At 36.6% G+C, this 25,435-nt stretch overlaps 1 protein-coding gene across 1 annotated transcript; it reads left to right on the top strand.

Moving 5' to 3' along the window:
- Window positions 1–12,232: 12,232 nt before the first annotated feature.
- On the top strand, window positions 12,233–23,919 carry LOC308695626 (MAGUK p55 subfamily member 7-like; the record flags this gene model as incomplete). The annotated part of the gene is made up of 8 exons (XM_081373811.1): window positions 12,233–12,415; window positions 15,184–15,264; window positions 17,467–17,607; window positions 20,362–20,443; window positions 21,132–21,217; window positions 22,344–22,439; window positions 22,530–22,726; window positions 23,835–23,919. The coding sequence occupies 8 exons, from the start codon at window positions 12,233–12,235 to the stop codon at window positions 23,917–23,919; spliced, it is 951 nt and encodes a 316-aa protein (XP_081229937.1).
- Window positions 23,920–25,435: the final 1,516 nt, after the last annotated feature.

Genomic DNA, 25,435 nt, shown 5'->3' with positions numbered 1-25,435 from the left:
AACTTTGAGCGTTGTAACTTTGTAGGTGTTGTTTATGCTCAAACAGCAACATTACACACTAACTAAAGTTAGAAAAGTGAAATCATATTCAACCACCCCATAAAAGTTTTTTAAGCTGTGCTAAGCTAACATGCTAGCTAGCACTTAGGCAGCTTTTACCAAGAGTGATTATGTTTTATGACTAATTTTGAAAAGCAAAGATTATTCAAATGCCTCTTTTTTTTTCAAATACATTAGGTTAAACCAACAAAATTAAATTAGCGGTTAGATAAAGTAGAAATATTTTAAGGTAACACTTGCAGCTTAAATGAATGGTAATGTTGTTATACTGGTTGAAACTGTTCACAATCTGTCCTACCTGCCTGTAAACGTATGTATTTGCATACTAGTGATGGGAAGTTCGGATCATTTTACTGACTCTGATCTTTGAGTCTCCTTCAGCAAAATGAACAGATCTTTTTTTCAATCAATTTCTTCAGAATACAATTGAAATGTTATTTTACTAGCCAACTTCTCCATTTAAATTAGAAGAGAGAAAAACTAATACGGCCAATAGCAAATCATGAGAAACAGAAAGTATTAATTAATTGCGTAGCTAGGTCTTCAGTCTGTTAGTTTACCTCACCTCCCAATCCGAGTCGTTCTTTCTTTTGTCACGTCACATTCCCATAGACTGTATGCAGTCTGTACCGGACACAGAAATTATTTCACCTCCAAGTCGAAGACTTATTGGCATAATTATTGGTAAGCCAATAATTATGCTCACATTGGTTTACATAAGTAAATATGTATACTAAAAATGATAATATTAGTTTAGTTTCATAATATAGTAAACTAGTCCAGCACAAGAGAGACATGACTCCAGTTTCTGGAGTTCTTCTCTAAATGTCCTGGAAGGCGCTACAAGTCCACATTATCAGATATCTACTTGAAATAGGTCAGTCAATAAATGTTGTTGGATTTTAATGTGCCTGTTTGTTTGATGCAGAAGATTTATTTGTGCTACAGTATGTGTGGGGACAACTAAATAGGTCAAATGCTGCGCTGCATTATTGAGTGTTTCAGCTTGTCTGCTCCATTCAGGTCATTGTTGATGATTACCAATCTGCCTGATAGTGTGTGAAATGTGAATGAGCCATTCTCACTCTTTTTTCCTTCATGCAGAGTTTAGAAGTGAACTACCAGACAAGATCATTGTTGATACCTCATTCTGCAGGCCAGGTAAGCTATTGAATATTGCAGTGTTTGATTTCTGATACAAATAAGAGTTTTGTGACAATCACAGTCAATCCTGTTTATAGGGTCTAGTGAGAGATGTCTGAGCAGATTAATATAGGAGGATAATTATCCTAGCATAAACGCAGTCCATACCGTGTTGTTTTATATGTTGGGTCACACTGCAATTTTCAATCCAGTACCAAGTGAACCGAGCATTGATACAACAGTGTAGGAATCCTACAAAATGAATAGTGTGCTATTGCAGTTTTCCAATATTGACATTAAGTGATGTTCTACTCTTTTACTTTAAAGAATATGAATGATCTCACAAAAGATGATGTTTATATTAGTAAAACTAAATAATAACATGGCATTGCAAAATGATATTTCTTTTTGAGGCTGAAATTGAATAAAAGAGTTGGTTATTTATAATAAGAAAAGCAGAATGAATTGAAATGGAGCTGAAAGCACAAAAATGTGTGGAAAAGCAAAAAACAAGGAAAAGCAGCAAAGATAAAAGATATTTGTAAAAGATATTTACAATCAACAAAGGAGCAATATGTATTGTTCCAATTACAATATTGTGAAATTCTTAGTATACAAAAGTTTGGTTTCAGTAAGATTTATAATTTTTTTTTTTTTTTCAATAAAAAAAGCCTTGTATGCTCACCAAGGCTGCATTTATTTGATCAAAAACTGTACAGTTGTGAAATAATATTACCATTAAAAAAAACAACTGTTTTCTTTTTGAATATATTGTAAAATATAATTTATTCCTGTTATGCAAAGCTGCATTTTCAGCATCATCACTCCAGTCTTCAGTGTCACATGATCCATCAGAAATTCTAATACGCTGATTTGCTGCTCAAGAAACTTTTATTATCTATGTTGAAAGCAGTTGTGTTGCTTAGTATGTTTGTGGATAAAGTGATTCAAATCTTTTGTAACATTATAGGTCTTTACTGTCACTTTTAATGCATTTAATCCTTGCTGAATGTAAGTACAAATATATATATATATATATATATATATATATATATATATATATATATATATATATATATATATATATATATATTCATTATTTTCATATTCCACTTAAAAGCAAGAGGAGAAATATTTACCACTAGGTGGAAGTATTATCATATGTGAAACCACTTGAAATTACACAATTATAATCTTTAGGTTTGGTTTATTTTGAGATATTATCATGAACTTCATATATGTCTACTAATATCAATCTATTGCTTTAAATGTTAATTATTTATTTTTCTCTTTGTAAGCAGGGGCTTCATCTTCTGTCCAATAATACCATCACCAAACCACAGAGTAATGATAAACTCATCGTCTGGATCAGGAGGTGAGAAGGATGTTTAAGAGTCATGAATGCAGTTGGGGCTTGTGAATACTTTGGCTGCAGATTTCAGACTGCAGAGTCTGTGGGATGTGGCTTTATATCAGAGGCGTTATAGAAGGTACAGTGCTGGTCAGAATTATTTGACCCCTTGGTAAATATGATCAAAGGCGGCTGTAAAAAAATCTGCATTGTTTATCCTTTTGATATTTTATAAAAAAAAAAAAAAAAAAAAAAAAAATCTAACCTTTTATTGAAGTAAAAGAATTGAAAGTGAGAGGGAAATCACATTATGAAATAAATGTTTTGAACTGAAGAGAAGAAGCAACATGGATCTGGGAATCTGAAGGATCTGGAGAGATTCTGTATGGAGGAATGGTCTCTGATCTCTTGTCAGGCGTTCCCCAAACTCATCAGGCATTATAGGAGAAGACTCAGAGCTGTTATCTTGGCAAAAGGAGGTTGCAAATAATTGTTCCCAACATGTTTTGGAGAAAAACATTTATTTCATAATGTGATTTTCCCCCCAATTTCAATTCTTTTACTTCAATGAAAGGTTAGATTTTTGCTAATTTTTTTAATAAAATATCAAAAGGATTACCAATGCAGATTTATTTTTTACAGCCATCTTTGATCATATTTACCAAGGGGGCAAATAATTCTGACCAGCACTGTATATGGAAGTAGTTCGTCAATTCAGCTGTTTTAAATGTTGTTTCAAGTCTGGTGCACCTGGTGCAAGTTAAGTTTAGTGAAATATGTAAAAAGCCAAAGAAGCTATATACTATTTCTGAATTTAACCATCATGTTTTAGTTTCAATACAGAGGGTGAGAGTTGCAAACTTTTACTTAATACCAGTAGAGGGTGATATTTGAATGAGACATATCATAAACATACTTTATTTACATGTCTGTTTGCTCACTTAAAGAGATAGTTTTTGTTTTTGAGTAATTTTTGTCATCATTTACTCACCGGCACCCTCAGTTTGTTCCAAACCTTTGAGTTTCTTTCTTCTGTTGAGAACAAAAGAAGATATTTTGAAGAATGTCGGTAACCAGAGTTTTGACGTAGCCATTGACCTGAAAGAAAATACCATTTAAGTCACTGGCTACGGTCAACTGTCATTCTTCAAAATATCTTCTTTTGTGTTCAACAGAAATAGAAACTCATACAGGTTTTGAACAACTTGAGAGTGAGTAAATGATGACCTAATTTTCATTTTTGGGTGAACTATGCCTTTAAAGGAAAGAAAATGCATAATGATAAAGATGAATAGTTCAGAGAATAGTAGAGACTAATAGATTGTTTATCATATTCCTCTCCTTATCTTCAGGTGTGTGTAGGTTGCTGGCCTCTTTGCTTTATGGGCTGGAGTCTCACATGGACACCTCAGAGGACAGCACTTTTCTACAGGACATGCTCATGGGCAATACTCTGCATCTGCTTATTAAGGTCAGACTTTATTTAAGTAGCCACCCAGCCCACTTTAGTGACTGCTGTTTGCCAGTGCTACGACTCGAATTGGGTGAAATTATTTAGATCAAGTTGTTCCATTAGGAAATACACCTGCACCTACACATTTTCTTAGTTTGCTTACTCGCTTTATTGTTTATTTTTACAGGGACAATGCACAATTAAGAGTAATTGCACCAGAGTTAGCTAACAGCTAATTTACATGAGAGAGAGAGAGAGAGAGAGAGAGAGAGAGAGAGAGAGAGAGAGAGAGAGAGACGAGACGAGACGAGACGAGACGAGAGAGAGAGACCAAAGAGTCAGAGACAGCTTTAGTTGCCGTGACAGGGCAGGCAGAGGTTTCAGAGACGGCCTCCTTGGCCGTGCCAGGGCAAGGCAGGCAAAACAGAACTGAACAAAATACAAACTGACTACAACATGGTGCTGGAAACTATAATTTAACTAACAAACAAGGACCATGTTACAGGAGGAGTTACCATGTAACTCTAGTTGTAGAAAGTCAGAGCCAGTCTTCAGGTTGGGCAGTAGCAGTTGACAGATTTAATGGAAAATACTAAGTGTATGATGCGTAGTGTATGATCTTCAGACTATGATTCCATTCAGTTGGAGGACGCGTTTGGTTGTTTTAACCGGTTTTAGAGCTGTTAGGGTCGTCTAATTTCCTCTGTTTGTGTTTGCTTGAGTTGGACTTTAGTTTCCATTGTCTGAGTTAATTGGTTTCCATGGTATTTAATTGATTGATTGAGTTGGATCACCTGTGTCTCATTTCTTTGATTTAGTTTGCTTGTGTATTTAAACCCTGTGTTTGTCCTGTTCATTGTCTGATCTTGTCTGTGTGTACCGGTTGTTCTGTTCATGTTTTTAAGTCTTAGTATATGATTTCTTTGTACATATAATAAAGTAACTGCTGCGTTTAGAGTCTTCTCATCCTTGCTGCAAACGTTTGTGTTAAGAGCACATATTGTTTTCATATCTGTCACGTGTCTCCTAGCAATGAGGTGCATGTTTCCGAGTTGGTTTGTATTCAGAATTAGCTGGAAGTCTGCTAGTTTGTGACCCTCAGTCGTTTAGTATACGCTTTTTCTCCTTAACCATTTTCAAAGTCAGCAAGTTTATGATGTTTTAACATCTGTATGATTTTAAGTAATGTAGTGTATACCAGCCTATACTCACACATTTATTCAATAACTTATTCATACGTTCCCATTTTTTTATATTTCACTCATTAGCTCACTCATTCGCTTTTTTCACCTTGTTCAGTATTATATAACTCGTTATTTAAAAATTCGTTCCTGTTCATCCATTCATTCAGTGACTGAGTCTCTCACTACTACACTACTTCTTTAATCACGTATTCACTCACTCACTCATTCACTCACTTTGTTTAGTTATGGGCACTGGGCACTGGCATTTCTTCAGGATGAAATCGTTTGCAAGCTGAGTTCTCCAAACACAGTGCACACCCAGCATCATATTTTGCTGGCAGACGAGTCTAATGAATCCAGCACATGCTGTCTGCGACACTGAGAGAGGGGGAGTTGAGGAGAGGTCGAAGGGGAAGGGGAGACTGTGATAAAAGCCCAAACACAGCTCAGCTGGACTGCTGGTGCTCTGTTCCATGAGTCACGTGGAGCTGTTAAGTGTTCAGTGCTCTTGCTCCGTGTTGCTCTTTTAATGCTAAGAAAGGATCAGATTTTCCAATCAATCTGACTTTTTACTTTCCTTAGAGAAACTACAGAACTACTCAAGAAAATAGTGCTGTCATACAGAAAATACTTGCACAAATGCATGCCACAATGATCATTTTAATGCACTATATTAAATACCAGTAGCATTTATGAATACTGCTTCATGCTATATCATAAAACATGCTCATACAAACATGTGCCGAGGATATAAAACACATTTATGATGTTTTATTCTTATTCAAGATTTTTGGTATGAATAAACGAGAGAATGAATGAATGAATGAAATGCACTAATATTTTATTTAGCAAGGATGTGATCAGTGACAGTAAAGACTTTTATATTGCTAAAAACTATTTCAAATAAATGCTACTATATATATATTTTAAATTATAATAATATTTTACCATATACATTTTTATTGTATTTTTTTTATAAAATAAAGGTCCCACTCTATATTAAGTGGCGTTAAGTACTATGTACTTACATCAAAAAATAAGTGCAATGTACTTATTGTGTTCATGTTGTATTGTAAAACACTTTTGCTGCTATTGAGGTGTGATACGGGTAAGGTTAGGGACAGGTGTGGTGGATTGGGTAGGTTTAAGGTGTAAGGGAAGGGTCAACTGTGTAATTACAAATGTAATTTCATAAATTAATTACAGCTGTAATTACATGCAGGAATTTTTCAAATGTAAGTACAATGTAAAAACATGTAGTTACACAATAAGTACATTGTATCAAATTATTAATTTCAATGTAAGTACATGTAAGTACATAGTACTTAAAGCCACTTAATATAAAGTGGGACCAAAATAAATGCAGCCTTGGTGAACATAAGAGGCCATAATAATTTTTAAAAATAAATTTTACCAACCTCAAACTTTTGAATAGTAGTGGATGTATGTAACTAAGTGCATGTATTATGTTCTGTACTTTTATAATCTTTTTTCCTTCCTTCCATTTCAAATAATGAAAAATTAAAGTGGTTTTAAAAGAACAAATATTCCATGTAGTTTTAAAATTGAAATGAGATCATATAAACCTGCAACCATAATAATTATAACAGAATTCTAAATATTTTTAGTCACAATTCACTGCTAAAAAAAATTCTTGAAACTCCACCCACACACTGGTTGAGGGGCCATTAAAGCAACACTATGTAACATTTTTTACCTTAAAATAATGTTTCCAAAATCGTTTCAGTGGTTCATCAAGTCATAAAGGGTGAAAGGCACTTATGCCTCTGCTTTGCAGTCCTTTATCTGCTATAACCACACTATGTAAGATTGCCAGATCGGGTCGCGTTTCTGTAGTTCTAATGAGACATAATAAAACTACAAATTTGACTAGCTTTACTGCAAGCGTTACAATAGTCATTATTTTGTTTTTCTTCGTTTCAATACATCATAATTTCATAAAATCATGCATCATACTCTGCCTTGTCTGTGGACATCGTTCATTCCAAAGCCGGTGCTGGATAAACAGTGTTGTAGGCACAACACGTCTACTACAGCGTGCGACAGTAGGCTGCGGTATGCTAAATGATTTGCGACAGCGGTAATGGACAATTCCGCTTCCAACCTGTAGGGGAAAAGTTCCATAGTGTTGCTTTAAAAAAAAAAGTGTTTGTTACATTGCAAGGTATCCCCCAATAAGCAAGCTATTCGTTTATTTTGTACAAAACATTTCTGCATGAGTCTGAAATATCTCAGACCAATTCTCACCACACAACAAGTTCCAACTAATGCCAGAGTCCCTCTCAGCAGCAGCGAACACAAACGTGCAACTAAAGGATTATACTAAGTACGCGCAAAGAGAATGTTTCTGCTTTTTCCAAGGCTCTGCCATTTGACTGTAAAGGAAATCAGAGCTCTTTTTCTGTTGGAAAATAAGCAATTATACTGCCATTACAAACAAGAAGAAACTTTACAAGAAATGTACCATAAAAATCTGAAATAAATGTAGCATGTGGTCTGAGTCAGAATACATCTCCATAAATTGTAGTTTTTGCATATCACTGGGTTGACATAATGGCAGTTCTCTTATTGTGGAAATAAATATTTTACATATTTATTTAGACATATGAATTTACATTATTTTTTTGCACATGGATTTGCATTATGAAACAACAAGAGACATTAAGTGACAGCAAGTCTGTAAAAATACTTTGTGAAGTTTTGTGTAGAATGCGGCCCCAAAACTACAGGCCAAAATGTGTCTGGATTTAGTGTGTGATATCATCTTTTAAAAAATGTAAAATTGTTTTACTTAATACATCTGTTTTGAAACATGTTCCTCTTTATGAGTGCTGTTAGCTGTGTGAGGGCCGTAAATATGATTACATCTTTCTTGGCTGATATTCTAATAGCTTTCCCATTGCTTATGCCGCACATAAAGTGGAGCCAAGTGGATGGACAGACAGATAAACACCCAAAACTCCTTAGCCTTTAATGTTAGTTTGTATTTGACTGATATATTGCCTTTTGGTTACTTTTGCTCATCAGACTGTGTGATATATTACTCACAAAATACAGAGAAACATTTTGCTACTAGATGAATTTCAAGGGTGAGAGTCAAAGGGGTGAGCACTAACCCTCTGGGCATTGGACGACAGCCTAACGCCACTTCTCCTCTTCTCACAGGTCTATGACAGGCTGCAGAAGTACAGGGCCCAGCGGCCTGCTCCGCTGCTGGATAGCACACAGGGCCTGGCTCAGGACGTAAGTTCTCCTCTGGGGCATCTAGTGGGACGAGATTCAGTTGCAGGACCTGTAGTCTGTTTAGTGTTGTCGGTTTGAAGTGTACTGGAAGGGATTACTATAGTGAACACTCCAGAGTCACATAAATATTTGTGCTGCACATGCAGCCTCACAGACACTCACTTATTTATTGTGTTATTTTTTTTAATGAAATAATTTGGCAACTCCTAAGGCCAAAACTGCATTTTTGTGTATAAATGCCCAAAATGACCTGGTTTTCCCTTAACTCTTTAAAACCGCAGTGTATAACCACCAACATGATGAAACGGAAATAAAAAAAAAAAAGTTTCAAAGAAGTTTCCCCAGCACCCCTTTTATCTGCCCCTGGTAGGACAAACAAATAGTCCTTCCCTAAACTTGCACCATTGGTTGAGCCAATAATGCTATGTAATGCTGGCCAGAGGCCTGTCTCAGGAAGTAGGGAAAGATTGGGAAACAACTCAGATTATTTATTATCTAAAATGTATATTATTTCATGCTATATACACTCACCTATAGGATTATTAGGAACACCTGTTCAGTTTCTCATTAATGCAATTATCTAATCAACCATTCACATGGAAGTTGCTTCAATGCATTTAGGGGTGTGATCCTGGTCAAGACAATCTCCTGAACTCCAAACTGAATGTCAGAATGGGAAAGAAAGGTGATTTAAGCAATTTTGAGTGTGGCATGGTTGTTGGTGCCAGACGGGCCGGTCTGAGTATTTCCAGCCCATTCTCATCCTAGGGCGTCATATATTGACGCTTTTGACATTTCGTCTACATCGAACGCACATGGCACCCTTTAGCGTCAATACGAGACGCAGATAGAAATGGGCCAGAAGGCGCCTCCTAGAGGTCTAACCCTAACCCTACACCAGACCTAAACCTACCCATAACCGAACAAAGCTCTGTGCGTCTCATATTGACGCTAAAGGGTGCCATGTGCGTTCGATGTAGACGAAATGTCAAAAGCGTCAGTATATGACGCCCAAGGATGAGAATGCGTTGGTATTTCACAATCTGCTCAGTTACTTGGATTTTCACGCACAACCATTTCTAGGGTTTACAAAGAATGGTGTGAAAAGGGAAAAACATCCAGTATGCGGCAGTCCTGTGGGCGAAAATGCCTTGTTGATGCTAGAGGTCAGAGGAGAATGGGCCGACTGATTCAAGCTGATAGAAGAGCAACTTTGACTGAAATAACCACTTGTTACAACCGAGGTATGCAGCAAAGCATTTGTGAAGCCACAACACGCACAACCTTGAGGCGGATGGGCTACAACAGCAGAAGACCCCACCGGGTACCACTCATCTCCAGTACAAATAGGAAAAAGAGGCTACAATTTGCACGAGCTCACCAAAATTGGACAGTTGAAGACCGGAAAAATGTTGCCTGGTCTGATGTAGTCTCGCGTAGCAGCTTTCTTTGGCCAAGGCCCGCCCATAAGGCCGTTTGACCGACATGTCAAACAACCAATTACAGTTCGTTTCGTTCAGCGTCACGTTTCGGGGCGTGGAAATGTCCCCACAACAACAGACCGGCGTGCAACAAGTCAGTCAGCATAGAAAATCAAAGAAGGAGAAGAAAAGAAGCAGTAAGTCATTGATCTGTTCGTGCACGTATACTTTTGAGAATCCTACGTTTAGCTGATCTTGATAAATGCTCATTTTCACTCATGTAAACACAACAGTTTTTCTTCCGCAATCACACGTCTGCGCTTTGTTTCCCGGCTGACCGAAAATAAACGTGACACTCGCGCCCCCCGGAAATCCGATAAAATTCAACCAATCAGATGACGACTTCGACATTCCTGAAGTGTTTCCAGTTAAGTGTACCATATGCATCAGACGTTTAGCCAACGTTCCGTGGGCGTCTGAGGCTGAGACTAGGTCTGATGAGTCTCGATTTCTGTTGAGACATTCAGATGGTAGAGTCAGAATTTGGCATAAACAGAATGAGAACATGTATCCATCATGCCTTGTTGCCACTTTGCAGGCTGGTGGTGGTGGTGTAATGGTGTGGGGGATGTTTTCTTGGCACACTTTAGGCCCCTTAGTGCCAATTGGGCATTGTTTAAATGCCACGGCCTACCTGAGCATTGTTTCGGACCATGTCCATCCCTTTATGACGACCATGTACCCATCCTCTGATGGCTACTTCCAGCAGGATAATGCACCATGTCACAAAGCTCGAATCATTTCAAATTGGTTTCTTGAACATGACAATGAGTTCACTGTACTAAAATGGCCCCCACAGTCACCAGATCTCAACCCAATAGAGCATCTTTGGGATGTGGTGAAACGGGAGCTTCGTGCCCTGGATGTGCATCCCACAAATCTCCATCAACTGCAAGATGCTATCCTATCAATATGGACCAACATTTCTAAAGAATGCTTTCAGCACCTTGTTGAATCAATGCCACATAGAATTAGGCAGTTCTGAAGGCGAAAGGGGGTCAAACACAGTATTAGTATGGTGTTCCTAATAATCCTTTAGGTGAGTGTATGTGTGTGTACCATTGTGAATGTGAAAAACAAAAACCTTTTTTTAAAGCTTATGAAGATCGTCCCCATTCCCTGAAGGAGGGAACGATGACGTTACGTCAGAACGACTGACGAACTGGGATCTCGCCTGAGAGCCCAATTACCTTCGAGTGGTAACAGAACAAGCCAATGCACATTGGCAAGTGATATTTGCAGCCGCTCCGCTGCTTCTGGGTATATAAGGCAGCGTGCGAATTCTCACATTAAGTTTTCCGCTGAAGAGCTGAGACTGGGTCCCGTCTGTGCCAGAGGAGGTACAGGAATTGTGGCGATGGGGCGTAACGTCTCTCTTTCCTCCTTCCTCCTTCCCTATTAGTCAGTCAAACTCTACGTTATGTCTAAATGATTGACGAATTAGGAAGACGCCACCACTGCTGCCCCTTCCGAGCCCCGAGCAAGCCTCCTGGTCCCCCCGCACCTGTTGTGACAGAAGAAGGGACAGGGCTGTGCACGGAGAATGTCAATCTCTGATGTTTCAATTGATTCTAACTTCCTCAACGCCCTTGGTGACGAGCAGGCGGGGCGGGGGGCAGCCTCAGACTGACAGGGCAGGATGTGTTTGATCGCCTCCGTCTGCTTCTGTACTGCCCGAGAATTTCCGGGCAAAGTTCTCGACAGGGACGCCAAAGAGGCCAGCTTGGAAGATGGGGGAGTCGAGAAAGCGAACTTTGCCGACCTCCTTCATCTCTGGCCAGTTTCAGCCAGAGATGGTGCTCCTGGCCCACTAGGGTGGATATCGTCTGCCCCAGGGACCCCGCAGTGACTTTCGTCGCCCGGAGGCTGAGGTCCGTCGCTGTATGCGTATGCTCCTGCATCAACCCGGGGTCAGAACTACCCTTGTGCAGCTCTTTTAGTTCCTTGTCCTGGTATACTTGCAGGAGGGCCATGGCATGCAGGGCGGAGGGGGCCTGTCCAGTGGCACTGTAAGCCTTGGATGTGAGTGCAGACGAGAACTTAAAGGCCTTGGATGGGAGACGTGGACGACCCCACCAGGTGGCAGCATTTTGCAGGCACAATTGCACCACAACTGCGCACTCTGCCAGTGGGATCTCCACGTACATTTTGACCGCCCTCCCATCAAGAGTAGTGAGAGCGGAGGAGGCAGCTGAGCAGTTTCTGGCAGAAAAAGGTGCCTTCCATGACTTCGTGACCTCCTTGTGCACTTCCGGGAAGAGGAGAAGGTTCTGGACATGGTGAAGGGTTGGAAAGCATGGCAGTCAGCTCCGGGTTGGACTCGAACAATGCTACTCTCCCCGAAGGGGGTAGCGCAGCCAAATCTTCATCCCCAGAGGACTCTAGCCCACCCTTCGAAGAGAGCCCCCACTGTAATCCTCAGATCACCCTGAATACCTTTACTAATCAATTAGTTCCTTTATGGGCAGCCATTTCAATGGCAAAAGTGTCCCAAATTACCTGAATTCACTTTTTTTTTTTTTTTACATATCTTCACTAATTATTTATTAATTATTTGTTCATGTTTTTGCAGAACCTAATCTAAAGTTGAAACTGTTAACTGTTACAAATCATTAAGTACCTTTATGTGCATTGGATTTTAGCTGTAACAAGGTTTGCGTAATAGCTAAGTTTAGCTAAATGCTAGCTAAAGACACATGGTTTAATTTGGGTGCAAAACAAGTTTTTATTGCCTCAACACTTAGTATACTATATCCTTAAACAGGGGATATTCCTTGAATCATACATCAACAGAAGAATTTTTTTTTTTTCAAGGAAAATCCATATATCGAAACAATGTAACAGTTTGAACCGTGTTCCCTTATAGTAATCAAATTGACCACTGTGCACTGTTTATCAGTTTAGGGTTTATACCCATACACCAAACCTGAGTGTTTTGGAATAGTACATGAACACAATAAGTAAATTGTATCTAATTATTATTATTATTATTTTGGCATAAGTACATACATAAGTGCATGTTAAAGACACCTAATACAGAGTAAGACCAGTCATTCTTATATTGTTCAATTTTCTGTTGAATCCAGATCACTCATAGCTACCAAACACCTTTTTGCATTTATACATTTGTAAATCCATTAGGTACTATATGACCTGAAGTTTAATAATGACATTTGTATATTTTCAAGAACTGCATGATCATGAATTGAAAGTTTAACAACATTTGAAAGCATTTTAAAAATTGACATTCATCAGAAGAGAATTTAATCACACTGACTTTCTTCTGTTTCACATGATGTTCGTAAATGTCACACTTCATGTGAAACACTCATTATGGTTAAGTAAGGGTTAATGCCCAACGAGGTGTCCATTATCAGGTATTAATGGACGACGGCGAGGCGTGAACCGTCCGACGCGCAGCGGAGGCCATTAATACCTGACAATGGACACCTCGAAGGGCATTAACCCGCTTATACCATGGTCACTTGCGAAAGAAAGAAATATTTAATCAATTAATAATACTTTAATGTGTTTTAGAGTAAAAATCGTGAGGGTTTTTATTTATTAAGTCGAGCGCACTATTTACTATCTCCCGTATATAGGCGTTGCCAAGCAACGTGGCCACAGCGACCCGACCGCAGCAGTTGATCAGTGAGTTTGAGCCAGCGCAATCATTTAGAACTGTCATCAGGCAAATTGACGGGACGCCTTTCCTAGGTGTACATTATCACTTTTTAATGGACACCCTGCAGCCAATCAGAATCGAGTATTCACCCATACCATGGTATAATCATAGTTAACTGATAAATCAGGATCAAATCATTAGTCATTTGTGAGTTTCCTCAACCTGCTTTGTGAGACACGCCTTGGGAGACTAAACCAGTGTTTTGGAGAAATGCAACATTAATAATGGGTTACTGTTGACTCTGCTTATGAATCTGAGAAAGGAGAAAGCTGCACTCATCAATAAACATGGCCATTGCTTCATTGCTTGTCACATTGCTTTCACTATGAAGCCGCACTGGACAAGTAAATGTCTTCCATGTCATATAATGCAAGAAACACACTACTGCAAAGACGCTAATTTCATGTGTTGTGTTCCAGTAAGTCATGGTAATATGAGCTATGTATCATCTGAAGACTTATATCCAGTTGTCATTGGATGCTTCATTGGATTGGAAGTTTATGTTTCCATTTGATAATCTTGGATGCATCATGCGAATCAGTCATTTTTGCACCATCATTTTATGGCAAAAAAAGCAGAATTTTCAGCATCATTACTTCAGTCTTCAGTGTCACATGATCATTCAGAAATCATTCTAATATACTGATTTGGTTTTTACTGTAAGTTTGATTAAGTAAAAGCAGCCAAAATGCAGTTTTGATATTTTCAAAAACATTAAAAAATCTTAATGATTTCAAACCAACACAGTATTCCGACATAAAAATAAAAATAACTACTAGCTCAACAAGGCTCACAGAAAAAAAAGAAATAAAAAACTTGAATATTCTGCCCTGTAAAGTAAAAATCGCAAAATCATTAACTTTACCATTTTTACGTTATCAGTTGGATTACACTTCAACCTCTTTCTTTCTTCATTAGAGTTATCTCCCTTTAACAGTATTCAAATTTCTATTAGCCTGTAAAACTAAGTTTTCCGTCTTCCTTGCACATCTTGCAAAAACAATCAGCCCTGTCTTTATCAACTCAATTCTGCAGAGACTCTTAAAACAAAGATTATCTCCATCTTTTGACTGTGCATGCTGTATTTCATTAAGGCAAAGAGTGGTTTTGAAGTGATATCGATTTCCATCTTCTCTCCGACTGAAAACGAGGAGGACATTTTGGAGCATTAAGCCGTTAAAAGCATTTTCCTTACGTTGCAGCTCAGTGTAAAATTTCAGTTTTGGAGATTTAATGTATGTTTAACGTCAGGTCCGGTGTTACTCACAACCACATTCAGTGTAGTTGGTTTTTGCTTGGCTGAACCACAACAGAAACAGTTATTTCTCCAGGGCTCATGGTCATGTGGCTTTTTGACCTGCTATGTAAACACTCGCATAGTATTGTCAAGTGGGTTGGGATAGATTGAACCAGACCACCAAGCATTGCCAAAGCAAACTCTTACCAGATCGGTTCATGATACTTGAGCAAAAACTATAAGCCAAAAGGGATGGTCAGAGACTTTTGCCTGTTATAACATGTAGACATTATCACATTTTGTTGTTTTTCATGTTTCGTTCCAGTTGGCGGAAGAGCTGCGTGGTGTTGTCACGAGCGCAGAGACAACAGAGTTGTTACACTTGCTCTCCAAACCTCATGTACAGGTGAGAAGAGAATGTACATGTGGGTCAAGATTTGGTCAAGATCTCAAGAAAGGTGGATTGACATATCTGACTGACTGAAAACAGAAGCAGATAAAAGTATTCCTGCTTTTATGGTGGGCTGGTGTCATAGAGTACATTAATAGTATTTGGTGTAAAATCAATCCAAGTTATGAGTATTTCTTTCTTTTCACAAGTTGTCTGTTGTAGGCTTGCATATTCTTCTTTTGGAGCAGATGATTATATGCAACTGTTAAAATATCGAAAATGTACATTACTCTTAAAAGCATGAACTGGACATAAAAAGAAAGAAAATTCACATTTAGAGCTGTTAAAAAACAGACCCACACATTAAGTTTATAGAGTTCAGGAGTTTTACTTATGAGGGCCCTGACAGCTTTATTTGTGATTGGTCTAATGATATGTTGCTTCTTGGATCGTTTGTTTGGCTCTCACATTTTATAAGGCAAAACTGGGTTGCCTCAGTGAGGTGATATTCAGTGTGGAAAGATACTTTATCAGGCCAAGTGAGAAGACCAATCAACTGTGTTGATTGTTGACTTACTTGATTTGCTGGGAATATTTTTTACCCTGGATATATTCAATGGTTTGTGGTCTGTAAAATTGTTTATTTCAAATTTATTTGAAATTGCAATGTTTTGTAACATTTTAAATGTAACATTTAAAAATGACACTTTTGTTCAATTTCATGTATCTTTGCTGAAGAAGAGTATTAATTTCTTAAAAAAAAAAAAAAACTACTGACCCCAATCTTTTGAACGCGATTGTATGGGATAAATGAATCTTTCTTCAATTCTTGCCATCTGCTATACTTGATTCTGATTGGTTAGTCATGTCATATATATACAATACCAGTTAAAAGTTTGGAAACGTTACTATTTTTAATGTTTTTGAAAGAAGTCTCTTATGCTCATCAAGCCTGCAGTTAAAAAACAAAACAAAAACAGTAATATTATGAAATATTATTACAATTTAAAATAATGGTTCTCTTTTTTTAATATACTTTAAAATGTCATTTATTTTTGTGATGCAAAGCTGAATTTTCATCAGCAAGTACTCCAGTCTTTGGTGTCTTATGATCCTTCAGAAATCATTCTAATATGCTGATTTATGATCAATGTTGGAAACAGTTGTGCTGCTTAATGTTTTTTTATAACCTGAGATACTTTTTTCAGGATTATTTGATGAATAAAAAGTTAAAAAGAACTTTATTTATTTAGAATAGAAATCTTTTGTACGGTAACAATATACACTACCGTTCAAAAGTTTGGGAACAATAACTATTTTTTTTTAAAGAAATTAGTACTTTAATTCAACAAGGATGCGTTAAATTAATAAAAGGTGATGGTAACGATTTATATTGTTAGAAATGTTTTTATTTTGAATAAATGCTGTTTTTATGAATAAATGCTGTTAACGTTTTACTCATCAATGAATCCTGAAAAAAGTATTCCAAAAATATATATTAAACAGCACAACTGTTTCCATCATTGATAATAACTGAGTATCAAATCATCATATTAGAATGATTTCTGAAGGATCATAAGACACCAAAGACTGGAGTACTTGCTGATGAAAATTCAGCTTTGCATCACAAAAATAAATTACATTTTAAAATATATTTAAAAAGAGAACCATTATTTTAAATTGTAATAATATTTCATAATATTACTGTTATTTTTTTTTTTTTTTTAACTGCAGGCTTGATGAGCATAAGAGACTTCTTTCAAAAACATTAAAAATAGTAATGTTTCCAAACTTATGACTGGTACTGTATATATATTTGTATCTAAACAGGTATTTTCAAACTAAATAAATATAATAATAATAAATTGTTGTTTTTTGACCCCCAAAATATGTATTTCTTTCATGGGCCCCTTTTTTGAAGGCATATATTGTTATATATAAAGACCCTTTCACAACATAAATCTATGAATAATAAAAAAAATATATAAAGACAGTATTGTAAAAACCAAAGTTTTTTATTGTCTTTGTATTAAAGCAAATTTTATAAATAGTTATCGGCAAAACGTTTTTTTTTCTACCCACTATTATAGTAATGTTAGATAAAATTATAAAATTGTAAAAATAAATGCATTTTTCCCAACATTATACCATAGAAATACTGCTAACCGAATTCCCGACCAGATAATGTCATACCTGTGCTCTCATTGTCCTCTTCAGGCTTTTCTCTCAGTGCATGACATGGTGGCCCAGAAAGAGTTTGACCCTCGGTTGCCGCCTCTGCCTCCACTCCCTGATAACGATGAGAAAGAGGAAGATTCGATCAAGATTGTTTGCCTGATGAAAAACCAGGAGCCATTGGTAGGTCCCTCTGGATAACGTGAGTAAAACATAGTCCATTTATATCATGCTGGTTAAAAACAGGTTACAGTAGTAGAAGCTCAGCAGTTAATTCATTCTGAGATCTGCTTCAGCTTTAAATATAAAGTACATTGGACTCCCTTCAACCCTGTCAACTATCAGAAGCCTTTAAAAACATATTTTTGAAGAATAATGTTTTAAAATCATCCATAGGTCAACTTTCCATTCCTCATGTTTAGGTAAAGGTCATGGCTCTGAAGTTGATTAGGAATCAATTGAAATCAACTGAAATTGATTACTTCGCTGAATTGTTTTTGATTGTAATCAGCAGAACACTAATAAGGCCAGCATATTTAGAGGGAAGATTTGGATTATCCTATAATGCTAGAGTATCAAATAGCAACCTGGATCAGTTTTGCCCTCAACTCTACCTCCAGAATCATATTTTCCATCACTGAACAAAACCATCTGGACTTACAATTGTGTTAGTTAAATGGGATGCTTTGAATACAAATAGGAAACACTGAACAGCACTCTGCATGTAAAACGCATGACTTCAGATTGAACCCTCTCAAACAAGGTTTATCTTTTTACTGTGGGTTATCCTTCTACTTCTGACGCACTATGTGGCTGTATTCCCATTCACAATGCATAGCTTGTAAAATGGCGATTTTCTCCATTATTACTCCTTTTGTCTGTAACATCTGGCGAATAATGCCGAAGGAGGCAGCCATTTGAATGAGGCTTTATGAATTGCAGAGAATGAATGGAAAGAGCATCATCAGTTTTTGGTACGACCGTGACGAAGAGTCCCTCCTTGCCTTCCACTCACTAAACTTTTTTTTCATCTGTTGTCTACCATGATTGTGAATAGTCTATGATGAATTAATCAGACGACAGTCAAATACACAAAATATTCTAGAAGTCTGAAGGGAACAAATAGATGCAGTTTCATCAAATAAAAATCTGTCTGTATATATGCCTTACCTAATTATATACACACTTTTTTAAAATTACTTTTATTCAGCAATAAAAATCGATCAAAAGTGACAGTAAAGACTTTTACGCTGCTTCAAAAACAAAATTCAAATAAATGCTGTTCTTTTGAATTTTCTATTCATCTATGAATCCTGAACAAAAGTGCATCATAGTTTCCACAAAAAATATTAAGCTGCACAACTGTTTTCAACATTGATAATAATAAGAAATGTTTCTTAATAACTAGATCAGCATTTCAGAATGAAGGATCATGTGACACTGAAGATTTGAGTAATGATACTTAAAAATAAGCTTTGCCATCACAGGAATAAATTACATTTTACAATATATTTAAATAAACATTTTTTTTATTAAAATATATATATATATATATATATATATATATATATATATATATATATATATATATATATATATATATATATATAACATTTTTAAACATTACAGATTTCACTGTATTTTATAAGAAATAAATAATATAATCTACTGACCCCAAACTTTTGAATGGTACCTATCTACACTTTCTTTTCTTGTATTATTTCAGTGGTTTGTTTCTCAATTTCTTTGCATATAGTGATCTAATCAGAGTTGCCAAGTCTGCGGTTTTCAGACCAGGCAGATGGGGTTAGTGATCACTGATTAAACCATTAACCTTAAATATGATCGTTTTGTCTTGGAGCAGAACCCATCTGTTTTCTCTGCACCATTAGTAGTGAGCTATAAACACTGCGTCGTGGCTTTTCCGTGTTCTATTTATGTGAAGAAACTAGAAAGTTCTCCACAATCCAGAGATCTTTTTGTGCTTCTAATAGGGGACCTGAGCCCTGTGATTAAGGACTACAGGCCATTTTGGCTTCTGTGGTCAAGGAACTATGCAGGGCCTCCTAACTCCTGTATCAGTGTCCCATGTGGCTTGACTACCATCATTGTCTGCTTCTAAACAGGCTTGTTAAAGCTTGGTCTCCGGGTCATGTCAGAGGCCCTTTGAGGACTAAAATGTTCTTTTAACCGTAGTTTGGACTAGTTTATTTCAGGACCTCTGCAAGTTGTTAATATATTTTGGAGGGTTTAACCTATACAGTATTAGTGCTTGTGGTGTGGTGGCCATGGTTGGTGTATTGATTGTCCTGGGAGATGAGGCATGTGAAAACAGAAATGATTTTCTCTCTAAGCAATGTGAGATGGTGCTAATGAAAATGGACTTGAAGCAAAACACAGTTGTGAATAATTTAGAAAGGTCAAACCTGATGTCTGTTTAGATCTAATGAACCTGAAAGATTCATTTCACTGGCTGCTGATTTTTTTCCCCCCTTTAGACAAATGAAGGAAAGACAACTGATCTGATGTTTGACATATGTCAGCAAGCTGTGTGATTTAAACAAAAGGTTTTTTTTGTCTTAATTTGAGCTTTCATGAATAGAGTTTTCCTCATTAAGTTTGACTTATTCGTCATGGTTTCATGGAACATTTAACACTCAGCTCCCACTGCATAACATGTTTAAGATTCCTATTGTGATATTCACACCTGTATTGCCCTTTCTAAAGAAATTTCTGTCCAGATTTCTACTTGGACTTATCCTGACAGTCACATATTGATTTATAAGGCAAACTGGGATTGTTTGCTAGAAATTGGTCCCTCCAGATATATGAACTTGTGCTTTACAGTCGATTTGCTTTGAATGAATTTTAAAACCTTAGACTTGTATTTCTGAATGACAGCCTACAGAAACCTCAACAAACATTTCTATGTTCCAGGGAGCCACCATAAAGAGAGACGAGTCCACTGGTGCTATAGTTGTAGCTCGGGTCCTGAGAGGAGGAGCTGCTGATCGGAGTGGTGAGATGCACTTTAAATGTATTAATATTATAACCTCTTTCACCATTGTGTTCTTGATCAACTCTCTTATAATTAGAAACTAAATTTGTGTATAGATTGATGCCATAAAATAACCCTTTATGTCGACCTGAAATGGAAATTTCCCATCTTATTGTGAACAATTTTGTAACATTTAATCAAGTGAAATGACAGACTTTTTTCTAGTGATGTATGCTGGACTTCTCTAATCATTTAGTCAGATTAAACCCCGCCCCTTTCTTTCAAAAGACTGCAAGCTCACATTCAGATCTGCAAGTTTATTATCATAAATCAAAACTAAGACAAAAGCGAGTAGTTTCAAAACATGTAACTTTTTTATTTTAAACTTAAAATATACATAATGTAAAAAAACAACAACAAACCCCTTAAACTAAACTAAATACAGGCTCTCTCAAAAGTCTTGCTTATTTAAGAGAATTCTGAATGCTACTGGCTAAAGAAATTATTCACATAAGACAACAGTGTAATACACGCCCCAAACATGTTATAGTTATAGTTATGTTTATAGTTCCTGAAGCTGGATTGTGAGTGGTTAGTGAATAAGGCACACGGAGCTTTGTACTGAAATAACTGAATTCACCTCACAATGTTCGACGTAATTCTTTCTGCCGATTCTTTCTTCTCATTGCTTCATTTGTGGATGCCACAGGTCTAATTCGTGAAGGTGACAAACTCAAGGAAGTCAATGGAGTTCCAGTGGAGGACAAGAACCCAGAGGAGATCATTCCCATACTAGTATGCGTTGCTGGTCAGTCGCCAGCGTGTTTGGATGCTGGTTCCCCGCATGGGATGCTAGTGTGCTGCTGTCCCCATCAGGCTTCTTAATTAGCTTAACCAGCAAACCTTTCTTGGTCAACACGGCTGAGCTGGCTAGACCAGCAATATCCAGAATAGAAACTGATGTTAGTCTAAGCTGCAGGCTTGAATGTGTTTGGGCATTTGGTGTGTCTGTGCTTTAATTCGATGTAGTGTGCATTGTTTGAGGGTTTTCTGGAGCCTTACAAATTTGCATTCTATCTTTGTTTATACACTACTAGTCAAAAGTTTGCAATAATTATATATATTTTTTAGAAATTGTTCTAAAATGCTGTGTTTTTAATGTTTTGTATGAATGTTTTGCTGCTTAATATTTTTGTGGAAACTGTTATACCCCACACTTTTGATTGGTCAGTAAAATAAATAATATTACTAATAATAATATGTTTAATCAAAAGGGACAGTAAAGTCATCCATAATGTTTCAAATGTTTCAAATTAATTATTTTAATAACTCTATATTAACTCTATTATTATTTTAACTCTCGTCAAAGAATCCTGAAAAAAAGGTGGGATGCCTTCCACAAAAAATATTAAGCAACAAAAAATATATAACAATAATACCCATTATTAATAATTAAGCACCAAAAATAATTGCTAATAAATAAGTGCCATATGAGCATATAAGAATGATTCCTGAAGGATCATGTAACACCAAAGACTATGTAATGATGCTGAAAATTCAGCTTTGTCATCACAGGAATACATTACATTTTAAAATATATTGTTATTTAAAATTGTAACAATATTATTTACAATTTTTACATTTTATGTACACAATATTAATATTTTTTTACTGTATTTTTGGTCAAATAAAGGCAGTCTTGATGAGCATAAGAGGAATATTTTCCTGTTATCACTGTAAAGCTGCTTTGCAACAATTTGTATTGTAAAAAGCGCTATATAAATAAAGGTGACTTTACTTCACTTCTTTCAAAAACATAAAAAAAACTTAATTATTCCAAACTTTTGACCAGAGTAAGTGTTACTCAATCTGAACCTTGTAATCTTTTCTTGAGCCTGTATGTCCTTATCACATCCTCTAGGCCCATTCAGAAGGAGCAGTGACCTTCACAGTCATCCCAGGCACCAAAGAAGAGCCGGAGACCATAGAAACCTGGTCCCTTGATGAAAATCTAAGCGTACATAGTCGTTTTCTGCATTGCATTTTACACTCCAGATAATTTAAGCCACAATTGGTGACATCAACATGTGTTTGTGGATTGTTGCAGATCTTTGTGAGGGCGCTTTTTGACTATGATCCTCAAGCAGATCCCGCTATTCCATGCAAAGACGCCGGATTGGAATTCTGGAGAGGAGATGTGTTGCAGATTGTAAGCCAAGAAGATGACACCTGGTGGCAGGCCAGACGGCACGGTGACGCCAACCTCAGGGCTGGATTGATTCCCTCAAGACAGCTTCAGGAAAGGTAAGAAAACTTTCATAATCAGACTGTTGCAAAGTTTCACTCCAAGTCTAGACTGAAGAAACTAAATCCTTTTGTTGTCAGAGTCATACACCGATGTTGTCAGTCAGACTCGGATCCTGTCATCATGTTCCCAATGTTGAATTAGACACAGTCAATGGCAACTCAGTCTGACACTCCCCTAGTCAAACTTTAAATCTTGTAAGAAAAACAATCAATCTCATCAACATTTAAATCAAATGTCTTTTGTCTGGACACTTTGGTGCCTGGAAAGACAATGGGAATCTATCAGCCTGCTGAGATTTTATTATTTGTATATCTTTCAACTGATGACATGACAGTGACATCATTGAAAGGTTTACTATAGGCAATAACTTGATCTAGTCTCAGCCTTAGATGACACGTTTACCACAGTCCGTTCACTGACTGTCTAATACGGCCCAAAATCATATTTAAAAGCTAGTTGATTTATGTGCATTTGAATAGTTTGCCAGATTAGTTAAACTGAATCGTTTGAGACACTTAGTTACAAATAAACTTGATATCAATGAGCAGAAATGTAAAAGAGAGTTTTGTCTGTGAAATAGTCTGTATTTATTACTTTTAGACATGCAGATCACAAATTCTATATCCACATCTTGTTTTTGTTTTTGTAGTATAATATTCACTACCATTGAAAAGTTTGGGGTCAACTTTTGGGTTTGGGTTCTTTAATCAATACTTTATTCAGCAAGGATTAAATTGATCAAAAGTGGCTGTTAAGACTTTTACATGGTTGCAAAAATGAATGCTGAAGAAATATATATATATATATATTTAGATAGAAAATATAATTCTACAAAATAGTAAAAACAGAAAACAGTAATAGTATGAAATATAATTACAGTTTAAAATATAACTAATTATATTTCATACTATTACTGTTTTTACTATTTTTGATCAAATTAATTCAGTTTTGGAGAGCATAAGAGACTCTGACTGACGCCAAACTATGTTTTGACTATGTGAGATTGAACTTCATCTGACTTTAAATAGACAGCTTTACAATATTTTTTAGAAATTAACTGGAGCTAACTGTGTTTTCAGCATGGTTTCAATGTTTTTCCTACAGGAGAGTTACTTTACAGAGGCCTGAAGTTCTGTTTCACCCACCCAGAGTGTCGAAGGCATTCGGCGGTAAGCTCAGAAATCCCTGACATTTACTAGACAGAGCTGTATTAAAACGACATGCAGATAAGACATTATTTGAAAAAGTATTATTATTTGAGTTACTCACTTAGATAGAAAACGACGGAGACGTGTCAATGAATGAACATCCAAAAGTGCAGAAAGGCAGTGTCTATTTCGTGCACACAAAGTAGCTAAACTCCAACAGCCATCCATAATCGCAGTAAGATCTGTACTTAACTGACACCTTTAATATGTCACTTTTAATGTGTTTGTTAATTTTAGTAAACAATTAAAAAACTTTCAGCTTTCAAATTCTGTCAATTTTATCACAAAATACATGCAATAAATGTTGTTTTGGTACTCTATAATGTGGCCTGAAAGATCACTCAATCAGCATTTCGACCTTGTAAAGAGCTTGTATAAAACAGCTTAAGAACAATCATGTCACGTAACGTCAAATGTACCTCAGAAAAGCCATTCAATACTTATAAACTTGTTAGTCAGCTAGAAAAATAACTATAGAAATGTGCATTTTGCTAAATATATCCACTATATCACATAAGCCTGATATTTTTATTTAACCTGTTGTCTACATGAGAAAGAATGGAAGGAGCTAAAAATGAAATTTCAACATCACCCATATAATTGCATGTGAGAGCTGCCTTTCACCAAATATATCTATAAGAAAAATAGATTGGGTGTGTGCAAGACATACAACAACGTTTATAGGATGCATTAGGAGAAGGCCACACTATACTCATTGGCCAAGTGATGCTGGCATTATTATGGTCTATGACACTGGTTCAGACTGTGTAAAGAACAATTCTTGTGTGACTGTATGTAGTTCTCAAGTTGGAAAAGCAATTCAGTTCCTACTTTGTCAAGTAAAGTCAAGTCATCTTCATTTATATAGCGCTTTTAACAATGGAGATTGTTTCAAAGCAGCTTTACAGAGATAAACGTATAATTTAAGGTAAGATTGTTTTGGCTTTACAGCGGTTCTTTAATAAAGCCATTTTCCAGCTAAAGTTAGTTTTGATTGATTCGCTTCCGTCGCAGCGATCATTTCTTATTAAATTAGGGGCCGCTAAGACGACACCATTCTCTCTACATAGACTTTAAATGCGAACCTGTGAGAAACGCTGATGGCGTTCACATGCGCATTAAGAATTGGTTCTATAGTTATGTGCGTTTGAATATGTGCGCAGGTTTGGAATTCCCTACAAACCAAGCCTAAACAAAGTACTGGTGTTTCCTTATAATTTTGATACAGAATTTTATTTTATCAATTCGGGGTAGATACGCGAATTGAGTTTTCCCGATGACGCTTTATCTGTAGAGTGGTAAAGGGATCCTCCATAGGGAGAGACTAGTTGGCACTTCAGTACTGCGTTGTCATCGGGTCTAGGAGAAGGTCCTTCATCAGATCTGGATCCGGCCTGGATCCGGCAGGCTGCGGGAAAACCTCGGGATAAACAAAGACACTAAAATTAGCATAGATGCCATTCTTCTCATGATGTAACGAGTACATCAGGATTTATG

This window comes from Scardinius erythrophthalmus (genome assembly GCF_964197995.2).
Source record: "Scardinius erythrophthalmus genome assembly, chromosome: 9".
In the NCBI taxonomy this organism is placed as follows: domain Eukaryota; kingdom Metazoa; phylum Chordata; class Actinopteri; order Cypriniformes; family Leuciscidae; genus Scardinius; species Scardinius erythrophthalmus.
This window is presented reverse-complemented; position numbering and strand designations above follow the sequence as displayed.